This window comes from Pseudochaenichthys georgianus, chromosome 5, assembly GCF_902827115.2.
Source record: "Pseudochaenichthys georgianus chromosome 5, fPseGeo1.2, whole genome shotgun sequence".
In the NCBI taxonomy this organism is placed as follows: domain Eukaryota; kingdom Metazoa; phylum Chordata; class Actinopteri; order Perciformes; family Channichthyidae; genus Pseudochaenichthys; species Pseudochaenichthys georgianus.
In genome coordinates, this window is record NC_047507.1 from 19,134,922 (window position 1) to 19,152,413 (window position 17,492).

At 40.3% G+C, this 17,492-nt stretch overlaps 1 protein-coding gene across 1 annotated transcript; it reads left to right on the forward strand.

Moving 5' to 3' along the window:
• The first annotated feature begins 1,488 nt into the window (after positions 1 to 1,488).
• LOC117447385 (myosin heavy chain, fast skeletal muscle) lies at positions 1,489 to 13,331 on the forward strand. Its single transcript, XM_034084091.2, has 40 exons — positions 1,489 to 1,598; positions 2,143 to 2,355; positions 3,013 to 3,156; positions 3,249 to 3,405; positions 3,638 to 3,665; positions 3,773 to 3,878; positions 3,967 to 4,059; positions 4,137 to 4,200; positions 4,288 to 4,386; positions 4,477 to 4,580; positions 4,684 to 4,822; positions 4,919 to 5,037; positions 5,133 to 5,282; positions 5,373 to 5,543; positions 5,629 to 5,935; positions 6,011 to 6,081; positions 6,165 to 6,252; positions 6,392 to 6,509; positions 6,599 to 6,722; positions 6,814 to 6,950; positions 7,057 to 7,312; positions 7,408 to 7,650; positions 7,733 to 7,909; positions 8,334 to 8,479; positions 8,587 to 8,677; positions 8,756 to 9,145; positions 9,225 to 9,351; positions 9,513 to 9,631; positions 9,715 to 9,911; positions 9,999 to 10,182; positions 10,265 to 10,430; positions 10,569 to 10,693; positions 10,884 to 11,192; positions 11,276 to 11,479; positions 11,562 to 11,687; positions 11,841 to 12,011; positions 12,098 to 12,202; positions 12,291 to 12,386; positions 12,523 to 12,654; positions 12,857 to 13,331. The coding sequence occupies exons 2-40, from the start codon at positions 2,155 to 2,157 to the stop codon at positions 12,875 to 12,877; spliced, it is 5,805 nt and encodes a 1,934-aa protein (XP_033939982.1). The 5' UTR covers positions 1,489 to 1,598; positions 2,143 to 2,154; the 3' UTR covers positions 12,878 to 13,331.
• The last annotated feature ends 4,161 nt before the right edge of the window (positions 13,332 to 17,492 follow it).

The following is a 17,492-nucleotide window of genomic DNA, read 5'->3' on the forward strand; positions in this document are numbered from 1 at the left end:
TTTTCCTTTATGAGGGCTTATCATGCATTGTACAAATTAATATAAGTATAACTTATTTTTGAAACTATATTTTTCTTTATTGTCATTCATTCATGAAACTCACTTTATGTACAAATTGTTAAAAAATACATTCATATTCAATTAATTAAACACTTCTAACAGCAGACAATACATTATGCAGTGAGGTGTTTTAAACCATTCATTTACTCCATTTGTAATGATTTGAGGCAGATGTTGTCACATTAACTTCAAAGTTGGCCCTGATCCAAAAGATTTCCACCTTTGCATGTTATAATGAGATAAGTACATGCTTTGGCAGGCTGTATTATCAGTCAAGTGGGGTAGTCAGGTCTTCTTGGATAGTGTTCATGTCATGGGACTCTGCTGGCAGGATTTCATACAGCATTGTTTTGCAACAAATACAGTTTTGAATCTGAAGTGCTTTGTGCCATCAGCATTTGTTTGAAAAAAGTTATCTTTCACAGCATGTACGGTTTTACCGGATACATAAACATCTCCTGGACACGTTAATTAACAACAGAGGAAAATTAAAGCACGGAAAATGTGGGTATTGTTTTTTTCCCATTGCCCTTCCTCCCTTCAGAACAAATCAAATTAAGTTTGGTATTTCATCAAATGCCGTCCTCAGCGAGTGTTTCTGATATCATGAGGTATCATTATTTTCACAGGTTCTTAGATTAGCAACTGTTAGGCCCATTTCTGCTTCTTGGTCACCAGTGACATATGAGAGCTTCTCCACGGCTAAAGTCGGATCCTCTGCAGTGCCAAGGTGCATTAAAGAGATTACCACAGAGACCCAAACAATGTCTGAACTTCAGCAACCCGATACGCATAACAGGACAATATTTATGCAAGGTTAAAAAACAAAATGCTGCTTTGTACCTGTTCTGATCTATTTATACCCTTTCAATTCAGTCTCTTGTTTAACTGTGTGCATGAGTGGCACCGTTACTTCTGCTGTAAAATATTTTACTGTGAGCAAATGTCTCCCTGGCCATTTACTGCAGTCATAAAGGATGTTGTGGGTTATTTAAAATATAAATAAAAATGATACTGATTCATATCATTATAAAAAATATACATCATAGCAAAACTTCACTATAATGATTTCGAGGAAAAGTCCTTATATTAACTTTTCATTTACATTTTTGCTCTTGTAGACTCATGTCAAAGTGACCAGAGTTATTTGTGATGAATGGTCTGCGATGTTTAGCAACAAAAGATACCAGAGATCAGATTAGGAAACAAACTCAAGAATGATGACGTAAAGGTACATGACCAAATAAAGCAAGTCATTGCTGCTGAGTGAACACAGATCTCTCTATATAAGAAGGGGGCTGGACATCAGACTGAGACATGACCAGCCAAGGTGAGTGTGGAACAGTCTTTTATTAGCAGGAGCATCAGTTTAGTAAACAATGCAAGGCTTGACCACTCAATGACAAACACCACACACTGAATGCTGAACTGTCTGTGCCAGGCTTCTTCTACAGTCAGTTCAATTACAGTTACTAATTGAGACTTTTTCTTTTCTTCAGAAATCTCATTAGACCATCATCTTCTGAGAAGGGAATAAGGTATTTCATTTATTTTACTGCTGTTTCATTTTGTCAAACAATAGCTGAGTACAGAGAAGATACAGTATGTGATAAGTAACATTTTGTTGAATGACTTTATGGTCATCAATTGTTTAACTTGTGTGTTAACAAATAAATTAACAGCTAATGTTGTATCTGACTTAAACAATTATCCTGCAGCATTGAAATAGCAAATACATTGGCTCTCCTATTTGTGTAATTGCATTATGACTTTAAATGACAAACTTGTATTCAAGGATGTAGCTGCACATGTAACAAGCCATGGCATCTACAAAGATAAACACTTAAGGACACTTTATGCATGGGTGATGAGACTTGGTTGATGCAAACAGTACATTTAACTTGTTAACTTTAACTTTTTAATTATGCATTAAACATAAATAAATGCAATCACACCTTTAGTTGCTTTTAATTGTAAGATTTATCAAAACGTTAATAGCTTTGTTCATTAGTAAAGCACCATCATGACAAGAGAGATACAGACTGACTTCAAGTCCTGCTGCCTGTTCTTACCTGCCTGCAGTAAAGACTCACCATGGGGGACGCAGAAATGGAGTGTTTTGGCCCGGCGGCCGCTTACCTCCGGAAGCCAGAACGAGAGAGACTTGAGGCTCAAACACTTCCCTTTGATGCTAAATCAGCGTACTTTGTGACCGAGCCTGCAGAGATGTTCCTCAAGGGGAAACTTGTGAAGAAAGAGGGAGGCAAAGCCACCGTGGAGACCCTCTGTGGAAAGGTAATGTTGATGGCTGTTTTAATTTGCAATGAAAACTGTTTGACATACTGTGTTTTCTTAAGGGTGAAGTTTATATTGTGTATTGGTTGAAATACCAGTGCATCAAATGCATGTCTTGTGTTGGAACCAAATATGTTTTTTTAAACTGTCCGGGGTGGACACTCATTTACTTGAGTACCATTAGGAGGTACTTGAGCTTTAATTAATGCTAATTTATAATTCTTCTGCTGAACAATTTAGAGAAAAATATTGTACTTTTTACTCCACTACATGTATCTGATTATTTTTATATTTTTGTTACTAATAAAAATATCTAAGAATAAAAGCAACAAATGGTTCATCATGTGATATTATAGGTACAAATACACTAGGTAAAGATAAGTAGTATATGTATTAAAAATGAATCTCCTCCTTTACTAGCTGCAAAAGAAAAGTGATAAACCAAAATTATAATTAAAAAATATGACATTTATTCTGAAATGGTCCACTGTGCAGAATGAGTATTGTACTTGTTCCTACCTAAGTTTATTTTGATCAAAAGACATTTCTGATTTTCAATTAGTAACTAAGGAAAAGTTCTGATTTCATCTACCGCCATAATGAATACCGCTTCGTCTGTCAAAACTGAAGGTCTGTGTTTTTCTTTTCTTGTTACAGACTATCACTGTTAAAGACACTGAAATCTTCTCCATGAACCCTCCAAAGTACGATAAGATTGAGGACATGGTCATGATGACCCACCTCAGTGAACCTTCTGTGCTGTATAACCTCAAAGAGCGCTATGCAGCATGGATGATCTACGTGAGTTTTGTGCAGGAGAGTGATTTATTTTATTGTATGCACATGTATTTGTAAAAAGATTGATAATTCTTTGATATTTCACACTGTTGTAGACCTACTCAGGGCTGTTCTGCGTCACTGTGAACCCCTACAAGTGGCTCCCAGTGTATGACTCAGTGGTTGTCAATGGATACAGAGGCAAAAAGAGGATTGAGGCTCCACCCCACATCTTCTCCATCTCTGATAACGCCTATCAGTTCATGCTCCAAGGTATCAGTCAGTTCTTAGGCTGCAGTCTGTACTCAATGGTCACCCTATAAGTGGGGCTTGTGTTTCACTGTTTTGTGTTGTTTCCACAACAGTTTGTTGTCCTTGGTAAACATGCAGTTTATTGTGAAACTAGAACTGTGGTCTCATACAATTCATAATGCAATAATACTTTTAAGAATATAAATGAATGCAATAACAGAATGTGTGTGTGTAAATGTCATTCTCTCAACAGATCGTGAGAATCAGTCAATCCTGATTACGTAAGTCAATTCTCAGGATAACTTATTTAGACTGATATAACACTGATTATTTCTGTGTCTATCATTACTTACTTACACCGACACATTTGTCATATTATGCATTTTAGTGGAGAATCCGGTGCAGGAAAGACTGTCAACACCAAACGTGTCATCCAGTACTTTGCGACAATCGCAGTGGCTGGAGGAAAGAAAGTTGACCAGAACAAAATGCAGGTAAATTCAATCTGTGCAAAAAAAAGTATTAATAAAGCCGACATTTTGAATGTAAACTAAAGCGTGATGTTATGTTTGCTGAATGAAGGGTTCACTGGAGGATCAAATCATTGCAGCCAATCCCTTGCTGGAGGCTTATGGTAACGCCAAAACTGTGAGGAATGACAACTCATCCCGCTTTGTAAGTATTTGCAAATGTAAGTCTTTTTAACATAGGAATGCAATAAGTTACATTTCTAATCTACAGCCATCTTTCAGGGTAAATTCATCCGAATCCATTTTGGATCAACTGGAAAGTTGGCCTCAGCTGATATTGAAACATGTAAGCCTTCATCCGACTATTATCCAGAAGATGTAATCAAAAGACAAACAGTAAAACACTTTATTTATTATATCACCTTTGTTCCAGATCTGCTGGAAAAGTCTCGAGTGACGTTCCAGCTGTCTGCTGAGAGGAGCTACCACATCTTCTATCAGCTGATGACCGACCACAAACCCGGGCTGATAGGTCAGACAATTATTTATTTTTGGTCCATTTATTACCTGCTGTATCGTGTATTTTGCTTTCCATAATTAACCAAATGTAATCTTTTCTCAGACGCTCTCCTAATTACAACCAATCCGTACGACTATCCCATGATCAGTCAGGGTGAAATCACCGTCAAGAGTATAGATGACACTGAAGAGTTTATTGCCACTGATGTAAGAAAATGATCAAATCCACACCTTCAAAAATCTGAATGCAATTAGAAATGTTTTCCTTTTTTTTGGAGAAAAAAAACCTTTTTTCTTATAATATTCTTAGACTGCCATCGATATCCTGGGCTTCACTGCTGATGAGAAGATGGGCATTTACAAGCTGACTGGATCTGTGATGCATCACGGTGGCATGAAGTTCAAGCAAAAGCAGCGTGAAGAGCAGGCCGAGCCCGATGGCAATGAGGGTATGTTGCACTTTAGAAAACGAGAAAAGTTATAAATCTAATCTTTGTATTCTCTATGAAATTACGTCTTCTCACTCAGTTTGCTATTCTTTTCAGTCGCCGATAAAATCGCCTACCTCATGGGCCTGAACTCAGCCGACATCCTGAAGGCTCTGTGCTACCCAAAGGTCAAAGTCGGAAATGAATTTGTGACTAAAAGCCAGACTGTGCCTCAGGTAAAATCTTCTCATACAGTCCTTTGAAGCTTAACTCTACTGCCCTTTGATTATTGATAATAATATTTAATTATTGTTATATGTCTAAAAAACAGGTGAACAACGCCGTCAGTGCTCTCTGCAAGTCTATCTATGAGAAGATGTTCTTGTGGATGGTCATCAGAATCAATGAGATGCTGGCCACCAAGCAGTCCAGACAGTTCTACATTGGTGTCCTGGATATTGCCGGGTTTGAAATCTTCGATGTAAGTTAAAACACACATAGCACTTGTCAGGTTTACAGAGTGAAACAGCACAATGAAAGTTTGACATTACATCTTCTTTCCCATCTCAAGTATAACAGCTTGGAGCAGCTGTGCATCAACTTCACCAATGAGAAGCTGCAACAGTTTTTCAACCACCACATGTTTGTTCTGGAGCAAGAAGAGTACAAGAAAGAGGGAATTGAATGGGAGTTCATTGACTTTGGTATGGACTTGGCTGCCTGCATTGAGCTGATTGAAAAGGTGAGCTACATGCAGTTTATTAACGCACACAGAAAATTATTTATGACTTTAAGCTTTGTTTTTAATTATCATTTCATCATGACAGCCAATGGGAATCTTCTCCATCCTTGAAGAGGAGTGCATGTTCCCCAAGGCATCAGACGTCACCTTCAAGAACAAACTGTACGACCAGCATCTTAGTAAAACCAAGGCTTTTGAGAAGCCAAAGCCGGCCAAAGGCAAAGCTGAGGCTCACTTTGCTCTGTTGCACTATGCCGGCACCGTCGACTACAACGTCACCGGATGGCTGGAAAAGAACAAAGACCCCCTGAACGACTCAGTGGTTCAGCTCTACCAGAAGTCTTCAGTCAAACTGTTGGCTCTCCTCTATGCATCCCATAACGCTGCAGAAGGTACGTGCTGTCAACTGTCTGTACATTAGTTATCATACATGGCAATGTGTTTAATTTAATCATTTTTACCTCCAGCTGAGGGTGGTGCAAAGAAAGGTGGCAAGAAGAAGGGTGGTTCCTTCCAAACTGTATCTGCGTTGTTCAGGGTGAGATATGAAGGAAGGACTAATGTAATGTATTGCTCTTATTTAGTTTCTTTTGTCAATTTAATGTCATTTTAATGTTTCAGGAGAATTTGGGCAAGCTGATGACCAATTTGAGAAGCACACATCCTCATTTTGTGCGCTGCCTGATTCCCAATGAATCAAAGACACCAGGTATGTGCTCCTTGCGGTAATAGATTCAATTAATAAAGCAATAGAGATTATTATAGAGACACAATACAAAAAAAGGAAGATGTTTTGACCATTTACAATCCGGTTACTAATTCATTACAAATACTTAATGATATCATAGGTCTCATGCAGAACTTCCTGGTCATCCACCAGCTGAGGTGTAACGGTGTGCTGGAAGGTATCAGGATCTGCAGAAAGGGCTTCCCCAGCAGGATCCAATACGCTGACTTCAAGCAGAGGTAGCATAAATATCATCCTGACAGTCATTGTACAGTAAAGTATTATCTTCAAGTTAGTTTGTCTAACTGAAAGACATCTTTACCTTCAGATACAAAGTATTGAATGCTAGCGTAATCCCTGAGGGCCAATTCATTGACAACAAGAAGGCCTCAGAGAAGCTGCTGGGATCCATCGATGTGGACCATAATCAGTACAAGTTTGGCCACACCAAGGTAGAGTGAGACATGCTTCCCAAGGATGTTTACAAAGAAGTACAAGGTTAACTATCATAAATAACTATTAATAAGAACTATTGACCCTTAGGTGTTCTTCAAAGCCGGTCTGGTGGGTGCTCTTGAGGAGATGAGAGATGAAAAGTTGGCACAGCTGGTCACAATGACCCAGGCTCTCTGCAGAGGTTTCCTCATGAGGACAGAGTTCGTCGAGATGATAGCGAGGAGGTAATGCGTTGGCCTATTTTTTATGTCCCCTAATTTTGAAAGTCTCTTCCTAAAGTCTGCAACTTTTCAACATGTTCTAACTCAATGTTTTCTCTGTTGTTTTCAGAGAGGCCGTTTACTCCATCCAATACAACATCCGCTCATTCATGAATGTCAAAACCTGGCCATGGATGAAGCTCTACTTTAAGATTAAACCTCTGCTGAAGAGTGCAGAGAGTGAAAAGGAGATGGCGCAAATGAAAGAGGACTTTTCAAAGATGAAAGAAGATCTAGCAAAGGCTCTGTCAAAGAAGAAGGAGCTGGAGGAGAAGATGGTTTCTCTGCTGCAGGAGAAGAATGACTTGCAGCTACAAATGCAGTCTGTACGTTAAAATAGATAGAGGCTATTGCTTGTCCAGAAATCCTGGTTTAAATGTTCAATGAATATAATTTTTATTTTATGTCATATCAAATCTAGGAAGGTGACACCCTCTGTGATGCAGAGGAGAGGTGTGAGGGGCTCATTAAGGCAAAAATCCAACTTGAGGCCAAACTCAAAGAGACGACTGAGAGACTGGAGGATGAGGAGGAAATGAATGGTGAGCTGACTGCAAAGAAGAGGAAGCTGGAGGACGAGTGCTCTGAGTTGAAGAAAGACATCGATGACTTGGAGCTCACCCTGGCCAAAGTGGAAAAGGAGAAACATGCCACAGAGAACAAGGTTAGGAGACGACTTTTCAACTATGTATTTTCAGGGAGATTAAAACATTTGTGTTAATTCAAATTGTTATCAACATTTACAGGTTAAGAACCTTACAGAGGAAATGTCATCTCAAGATGAAATCATTGCCAAGTTGACCAAAGAGAAGAAAGCCCTCCAAGAGGCCCATCAGCAGACCCTCGATGATCTGCAGGCAGAGGAAGACAAAGTCAACACTCTGACCAAGGCTAAAGTCAAGCTGGAGCAACAAGTCGACGACGTACGTAACAACAATCAGTTAAAAGGAAAAGATTATTGAGGTTAAAGGGAAACACTTCTCTTATTAGAATCTGGTAACAGCACTGACACCAATGTCCTGCTTCATGGAAGTATTTTAATGCTGCCTTCATACGGCTTTGACAGTAGAAAAGTGACTATAGTTTGCTTTACTAAAATGTTGCTGGATTATATGCCCGACTTCGTTCCCGTGAAACTCTTGTGTGTTTGGAGGCAAAGTAAATTCAGTGCTGGGTTTTGCCACTTACAATAAGACATTTGAAGAAGGGTCATTGTTGACGTAAATACAAAGAAATGATACAAAAGAAAAAAGGAACAACAATTATCATGAAATTAGATTTTGTTTTTTTCTGAAAATCCTAAGGGTTATAACCTACATTTTAAGAAATCATCTACTTTGCTCACAGCTTGAAGGTTCTCTGGAGCAAGAAAAGAAACTTCGTATGGATCTCGAGCGAGCCAAAAGAAAGCTTGAGGGAGATCTGAAGCTGACCCAGGAATCCCTGATGGATCTGGAGAATGACAAGCAGCAGTCTGATGAGAAAATAAAGAAGTAAGAATAAACAAATGCTCTGTGTCAACCAGCTTGCAATAACAATTGATTTGAGGAACACTGCTTGCTTGTTACTTCAATAAGACAACTCATTCTGTTCCCTGCAGGAAGGACTTCGAGATAAGCCAGCTCCTAAGCAAGATCGAAGATGAGCAGACTCTTGGAACCCAGTTACAGAAAAAGATTAAGGAACTTCAGGTATAATTTGAAGTGTTTTAGGTTATAAGAACATTCAAATATCTTCCAGGGTTTTTTGTTAAACGTTCTGTGTTTCAGGCTCGTATTGAGGAGCTGGAGGAGGAGATCGAGGCCGAGCGAGCTGCTCGGGCCAAGGTGGAGAAGCAGAGGTCTGATCTCTCCAGGGAACTTGAGGAGATCAGCGAGAGGCTGGAAGAAGCTGGAGGAGCAACGTCTGTTCAGATCGAGATGAGCAAGAAGCGTGAGGCTGAGTTTCAGAAGCTGCGTCGTGACCTCGAAGAGTCCACCCTGCAGCACGAGGCCACCGCTGCAGCTCTCCGTAAGAAGCAGGCTGACAGCGTGGCAGAGCTCGGAGAACAGATCGACAACCTCCAGAGAGTCAAACAGAAGCTGGAGAAAGACAAGAGCGAGTACAAGATGGAGATCGATGACCTCAGCAGCAACATGGAGTCTGTTGCCAAATCAAAGGTGAGCGAACACAATTATCTTATAGAAAGCAAACAATAGTGGTAGTACTTTTGTTCTAATACACTTTTTCTTTTACCAGACAAACCTTGAAAAGATGTGTAGGACATTAGAAGATCAACTGAGTGAGCTCAAATCCAAGAATGATGAAAATGTTCGCCAGCTAAACGACGTGAATACACAGAAAGCACGACTTCAAACTGAAAATGGTATGGATATCATCACATCATTCAAAATCCATATATATCTCCATTCCACATGATGGACGGAAAGGGAAACCTTTCTAGCATGATAATGGGAACACTGTGTACATGAATGAGTTAGCTGTTCTTACTGTATGTACATTAAGACAACTACAATTTTTGATTAGGGGAATGTACGCGTCAGCTGGAGGAGAAAGAAGCTCTTGTTTCTCAGCTGACAAGAGCCAAGCAGGCTTACACTCAGCAGGTTGAGGAGCTGAAGAGGCACATAGAGGAGGAAGTCAAGGTAACAGTCTGTGAATGATCTGCAGAGGAAAGGCACCAGACGATTGTTAACAAATATTAATCAGGAGCTCTTTTGGTTGATAGGCCAAGAACGCCCTGGCTCATGCTGTTCAGTCGGCCCGTCATGACTGCGACCTGCTCAGAGAGCAGTACGAGGAGGAGCAGGAGGCCAAGTCTGAGCTGCAGCGCGCTATGTCTAAGGCCAACAGCGAGGTGGCTCAGTGGAGAGCCAAATACGAGACTGACGCCATTCAGCGCACTGAGGAGCTGGAGGAGGCTAAGTAATGAACAATCCTACAATCACATTGTTTCCACGTGCGATGATTCTGTGATTAAGCATGAAACCTATTCAACCCATGCTTTAACAGGAAAAAGCTTGCCCAGCGTCTTCAGGATGCAGAGGAGTCTATCGAGGCTGTGAATGCGAAATGTGCCTCTCTGGAAAAGACAAAACAGAGACTGCATGCTGAAGTGGAGGACCTGATGATCGATGTGGAGAGAGCTAATGCTCTGGCTGCTAACCTCGACAAGAAGCAAAGAAACTTTGACAAGGTCAGATATTTTGCTAAATGGTTTTGTTTTTGGACAATGTGAGGTCGCAAAAGAAAAACTCAATTGTTTGTTGTGCTTTCAGGTTCTTGCAGAGTGGAAGCAGAAGTTTGGGGAGAGCCAGGCTGAGCTGGAGGGATCTCAGAAGGAGGCTCGGTCATTGAGCACAGAGATGTTCAAACTGAAAAACTCCTATGAAGAAGCTTTAGACCACCTGGAGACCCTGAAGAGAGAGAACAAGAACCTGCAACGTAAGACAACTCATTCAGCTTCCTCATCAGTATGCACTCTAAACACCAAGTCAATATGGTGAAGTATGTTTTTTATTTTACATTTGTATATATCATGTACAATTTAAAAATGTATACCGTATAAATCTGCTCAAACAGAGGAGATCTCAGATTTGAGTGAACAAATTGGTGAGACTGGAAAGACAATCCATGAGCTTGAGAAGGGAAAGAAGACAGTGGAAAGCGAGAAAACTGAGATCCAGACAGCTCTGGAGGAGGCAGAGGTAAATATAAATATATTAAAATGATATATGATATTATATTAAATGTTTTAGAGCACACCTGTGTAAGAATCATAGTGTATAGGGTTTGGACTTGTTTTTCCTTTACTAGACTAACTCTCAGGTTCTGTCCTAAAAATACACTGTTCTGTACTACTTGATAAAACTTACACTTTTTTACAATTTTTTACAGGCTACATTGGAGCATGAGGAATCCAAGATTATGCGTGTTCAGCTTGAACTTACCCAAGTCAAGGGTGAAGTTGACAGAAAAATTGCAGAGAAAGACGAGGAGATTGAGCAGATCAAGAGGAACAGCCAGAGAGTGATTGAGTCCATGCAGAGTACTTTGGATTCTGAAGTCAGGAGCAGGAATGATGCCCTGAGAATCAAGAAGAAGATGGAGGGAGACCTCAATGAGATGGAGATTCAGCTGAGCCACGCAAACCGCCAGGCATCTGAAGCCCAGAAACAGCTGAGAAATGTTCAGGGACAACTAAAGGTACAGTTACTAAAGCTTTTGTGTCATTTTGCTTTAAAAATGAGCTGGAAGTGTTTGTTGATATACAGCTATTCATGTTTTAGGATGCCCAAATTCATCTTGATGAAGCCGTTAGAGGTCAAGAAGACATGAAGGAGCAGGTTGCCATGGTGGAGCGCAGGAACAACCTGATGATGGCTGAGATCGAGGAGCTGAGAGCAGCACTGGAGCAGACGGAGAGGTGCCGCAAAGTGGCTGAACAGGAGCTGGTTGATGTCAGCGAGCGAGTGGGACTGCTGCACTCTCAGGTAATCAAAGACAATGACATGTGAAACACCTGACAACTGATAATGACATAATGCAGTCTAATCCTAACTATTGTTTATTTAGAATACCAGTCTCATTAACACCAAGAAGAAGTTGGAGACTGACCTTGTCCAAATCCAAGGTGAGGTGGAAGACTCTGTCCAGGAAGCAAGAAATGCTGAAGAAAAGGCCAAGAAGGCCATCACTGATGTGAGTTATCTTTACACATTTCTATGTAACTGAACTGAAAGTGTAAGATATAATATTTCAGTGCATGATATTGTATATTTAGCCATTTTTCTTTTAGAGCAGTTGAAACATTAGACTGCAATAGGCTAATATAAAATCTGAACAACATTTCAGGCCGCCATGATGGCAGAAGAGCTCAAGAAGGAGCAGGACACCAGCTCTCATTTGGAGAGGATGAAGAAGAACCTGGAGGTGACAGTGAAGGACCTGCAGGTCCGCCTGGATGAAGCCGAGAATCTGGCCATGAAGGGCGGCAAGAAGCAGCTCCAGAAACTGGAGACTAGAGTAAAGACATATGATCTGGTTTAAACTTTTGCTTTTATATTAAAATCTTGTGCTTCAAGTAACAGCATATAATGTTAATATTTCAGGTGCGTGAGCTTGAGACTGAAGTGGAAGCCGCGCAGTGGCGAGGAGCAGATGCTATCAAAGGTGTTCGCAAATATGAGAGAAGAGTGAAGGAGCTCACTTACCAGGTATAGGTTGTTCTTCTAATGATTGCTACATCCATCTGAAAAAGTTGCAAATTATTTAATTTCAATCATGTATTCATGTGAACCACAGACAGAGGAGGACAAGAAGAATATCACCAGACTTCAGGATCTGGTGGACAAGCTGCAGCTCAAACTGAAGGCCTACAAGAGGCAGTCTGAGGAATCTGTGAGTCAGAAACAATTACTCTGCATCATCTCATATAAAGCTTAACGCCTTTCCCATCTGGAAACAAAAGAATACAACAACACTTTGTATGTTAGCAATGATGAAGGATACTGAATCGTGTTGAATTTCCTCACAGGAGGAGCAGGCCAACACCCACCTGACCAGGTACAGGAAGGTGCAGCATGAGATGGAAGAATCCCAGGAGCGCGCTGACATCGCAGAGTCTCAGGTCAACAAGCTGAGGGCAAAGAGTCGGGAGATTGGCAAAGTAAGTGAAACACAAAACTCAGGCAGCAACACTTTGTTGAAAATCTTAGAGAAAAACAACATAATTGGAAATATTGTTATAATATTATTATATTGTTGACAGTTCCATAATCCACATGTAAACTGCTGAAGCAAGTTTAAGCTACATAGCTCTCCTATAGCTCGTAAGGCAACTGATTATTTCTTCTCTCTATCCATTTTAGGGAAAGGATGCTGAAGAATAATCTACAACCTCTTTGAGAGACCATTGAGAATCATACAATATGCGTTTTCATTTAACTGCTCTCACTCAATATTGTAGACAGGGGCACGGGAAGAGGGGTGCTGAAGGCGCTGCAGTACCCCCTCGCAGCAGGCAGGCGGAGCTCCCCTGCCTGCAATTTTATTTTATATATATATTCATTTCATTGTGTGATGTGGAAAAAAAAGCGTTTTGTTATATACAGTAGGCCTATGGTTTTTAGTCGGATACTTTTAACGTGATGCACAACAACACAAGTAACTGACATGACGCAAAAACGTATCTCGGAATTTGTTCTCTCTAAAAACGCTAAATCTGCTAAATCATACTCATGTTTGTGGTATTTGAATTATTGTTTTATGGTTATTGCTGCTGCAGCCGTGCATAATCTGTGTAATATGTAATAAATTCCACATTGTTGGTAAAATAATATTTTACATCTTTGTAGTGTGTGTGTGTGTGTGTGTGTGTGTGTGTGTGCTCGCGTGCTCGGCCCGTAATAGTGTTCACTGGAGTCCATTGTGATGCCACTGTGTGCGTGTGGTTTTGCTACACACACACAGTGGCATCACAAAACACACACATGTCTGGTTAATGTGTCAAGCTAAGAGTATTTAAGGTGGGGGACAGCACCCTGGGAACATAGACACTCCTGCCTGGCTCTGTCTAACGATAACTGAATCCACCAACCACCACTTTTTAAGTTCACTTATTAACATAACTCGTATACAAACTAAAGTGTTAAACGTTTAATTTGGTTTAATGCCCTTGAGTATTTCTCAGCTGGTTGCAATACCTCCATGGTGTTTTTTCTTTGCCAAACAACAAAAAAGGGGGGCGGGGTTAGGTTTATCTGCGAAATGTACCTTTTATAATTCAATCAAATGTAGATGAATGAATGATTTATATGTGTACACATCAATTACATTTTTCAATACATCCTTTGTACTGAAGTATTCAAAAGTAAAAATTACATTTTTAATATAGAGGATTTGCAGTGGCCAATTGTTTTCATTGCATTTACAGACCCTTGTAACTCTGATTGTAGAACCACGCATAAAAAAGCAGATAGCAACACCTATACAAACTGACAACAAATCTTTGCTGAGCCTAAAAATAATAAAAAATAAATAACATAATGAAAATAAATATACTGCAATACTCAAAACAGCAGCATCCAACAGGCTCTAATCCAGTGGTTCTCAAAGTGGGGGGCGCAGAGGCATGACAGGGGGGCGCGAGAGACCAGGAGGAAAAATGGTTATTAAAAATATTTTTCGAAAATAATATGATACAGTACAGTACTATTACGTCTGGGTCTCTGTGTTTCATTAAAGCTCGGCTCTGTGTGTGTGTGTGTGTGTGTGTGTGTGTGTGTGTGTGTGTGTGTGTGTGTGTGTGTGTGTGTGTGTGTGTGTGTGTGTGTGTGTGTGTGTGTGTGTGTGTGTGTGTGTGGAACTAGAAATGTTGTGTGTGCGAGCGAGAGAGAGAGAGCGCAGAGAACAACAGAGATCGTTGTTGTTAGCTTCTGGTGCTAGCGAGCTACGCTAACGGATATAAGAAGTTTTTTCAACAACGAAGTGGAGGAGAGTCCTCTCCTGTCAGACTGAGAGACTCAGTGAGCTAAAGGACTCTCCCAGTGTTATCTCAGTGGGTCTCAAATGTTTTGGTCACCATTAATATAAACAATTATTTCCGAGGCACACCTTTACATGGGGGAAGAGACCAAGGGGTAGACCTAGGACCAGGTGGAGGGATTATATCTCTTCGCTGGCCTGGGAGCGCCTTGGGATCCCCCAGTCAGAGCTGGTTGATGTCGCCAGGGAAAAGAAAATGTGGGGCTCTCTGCTGGAACTGCTACCCCCGCGACTCGACCACGGATAAGCGGGAGAAGATGGATGGATGGATGGACCTTTATATGATCATTATAGTTATAAAAAAATAAGAGAATAAATGAAAAACAGCTATGAAATACTATATGACATTAAAAAAAGAATAACGTTTAAAAGGGAGTGATTTGTAAAATATCCATAAAGAAAAAGTAAATCTGTTTACAGTTCTGTTTCATATGGGTGTTGAGAGATGTATCCATAGATCTCTTAATGTTGCTCTCAAAGTGCACTAGATTGATGCTTGTCCCCGGACCCCCCCATGTGAGGTCCACACACCACCTATACAAATAGCACTTTACCCCTGCTTACACCTATATGCCGTGAGCTGATATCGAGCCTTCATTGTAACAGTCGCTGGTACGTTGTGTATGTGCGGTGGGATTGTTGCAGTAGAAAATTCCACTGTAGCGCCCGGTACATTAATGGGAAACCCTAAATGTTTGAGCACCCTCTATGAAACGTCAAGCTACCCCACAGCACTCCCAAAATAAATCTCTGGCGCCGCCACTGAGCCTGACTATTTGTGTTGGGGGGGCCCGACTATTTTTTTTCTCCAAAGGGGGGGCCTGACAGAAAAAGTTTGAGAACCACTGCTCTAATCCCACATGTCACTGCATGCATGCACGGAGCACCCGTAGCGCGGAGATCATCATATCATTCTGTCTTGTATTACTTAACAACAAAAAAACGCCGGCTCCCGTCGTTCACTTAAAAGGGCCGGCTCTTTGAGCCGACTAGTTCGCGACCGACACATCACTATTGCAAATACATTTTTTAACCGATTTGAGCCATGTGATATGCAATATCGTATCGCAATACTTAGCATTAGGTAGAATCGCAATATCGTGGTTAAGTATCGTGATAGTAGCCTATCGTATCGTGGGGAGCTTGGTGATTCCCAGGCAGACTTAACTCTTAACAAGAACTTGAATAACTCCAATAATTCCCAAAATAGCAAACTAATCTTTACATTGTCCTTTACTCAGTTCAAACTGATAGAAAATTACAGCTTAGAGTTTGGACACATATTCTTTCTATTTTACATTCCTTCTTAATAGTAATGAATTTAAAATAAACATCTTTATTATTATCTGCTCCTGTATGGATCATGGTGTCTCTCACCTCGACCGCTGGACAGGTTTACCTGTGAAGCATGGGAAAACAAACTTCAGCAACACATTCAGTATTATCGTGGCACTAATAGCTCACAGAAACATAGGGAGGCAAACGTGCAACATGTAAAAGTCAAGCATACATCCGAAATTAAAAACAAGTTGCTAATATTTTCTGTGAGTAAAGCAACCATGTAGTGTTGTGTGTTCCTCTCTGTGGAGCCATTTCAACAACATTGTGACAAATAACAGCTGTCTCCCACCCTCATCATACTGCACCTGTTTCCTCGCATGAAACCAGACACAACTTTATATCATTGTTAGAAGTCTCGCTCTACTGCACACGCGTTTGTACAGTTACTTGTTTTAATTTGAGTTCTTATCCATAAATAACAACAGACAGATATTACAGTTAATGCGATTGCTTTTTTCTCTTAAAAACTCTGTATAAAATTAACTTCTGTTTCGAGACCAACATTACTGTATTCATGTTGGTAGAAAATGAACATTAAAGGAACCTGCTTTTAGTCCTGCTACTCTTGTTAGCATTATTACTACAATGTATTTCAAGTAATTGTATCATAAACAAATCCTAAAAAAAAGAAGAAGGCATTACTTGCTTCACAACATTAAAACAAATAAGCTTAATGCAAAAAAGTAAACATATTGTAAGTCGCTTTGGATAAAAGCGTCAGCTAAATGCAATGTAATGTAATGTAATAATCGTATTTATAGGCCCCTCAACTATACACAAAAAAACTACATTTTAAAACGTTGGACAAGATATCCGCTGAAATAAATTGTAAATAAAGCAGTTTTACCCAAATGGAAGTCATGTTTCTCTGTAGACCTGGTCTCTCCTGAAAGCCTCTTCACTGTCTCTGATGTTCAGCTTATGACAGAACAGCCTCAGAGGTCTGCCTGTTGTAAGAGGCATTAAAAGGACAATAGAATTGTTACTGCTTAGCCAAACACTGATGGTCTGATATCATGGCTAAATTGGACAGTGAATTTGTCTTTAAGCCACATATCGAGGCACAATGCCTGCTGGGTTGAAGGTATGACTAATCCATACATAACACTGAAAGCAGCTGGTATGCAGGCATGCTGTTTTACTGGATGAGAGGAGCCAAAGCAGAACGCAACTCTCATCCAGAGCTGTTTGTGTCTAGAATTCAGTGACCTCTGTTCTTTCCCCAGAAGACCTCAGCTTAGCATTTGATATCTTTACTGACTGATGTGATGGGAAAATGCACTCGAACCGCTTGACACTCGTATTTCCTTTCTGGTCTATGCCAAGCCACCCTAAACTCGTGTTTAATCCTCAACAGCTGAAACACAGTCTCTCTGCATTAGATAATGGAAGGGCAGCTCGCCCAGCACAAAATATCCTGGAGTGACACAGAACAGGGTACAGCATTGAAAACCTATAGACATGTGTCATGGAAACAAATAAACTATTTCTGATTCTGAACTTGTCTTTTTGTGGCAGAGTTGGACAAATGTAAATATTAACAAACTGAGATATGGGTTTTTAAAAAAAAATGTATGACACTCTTTACGATGCCATTTTTAAAGGACATTTTAAATGACA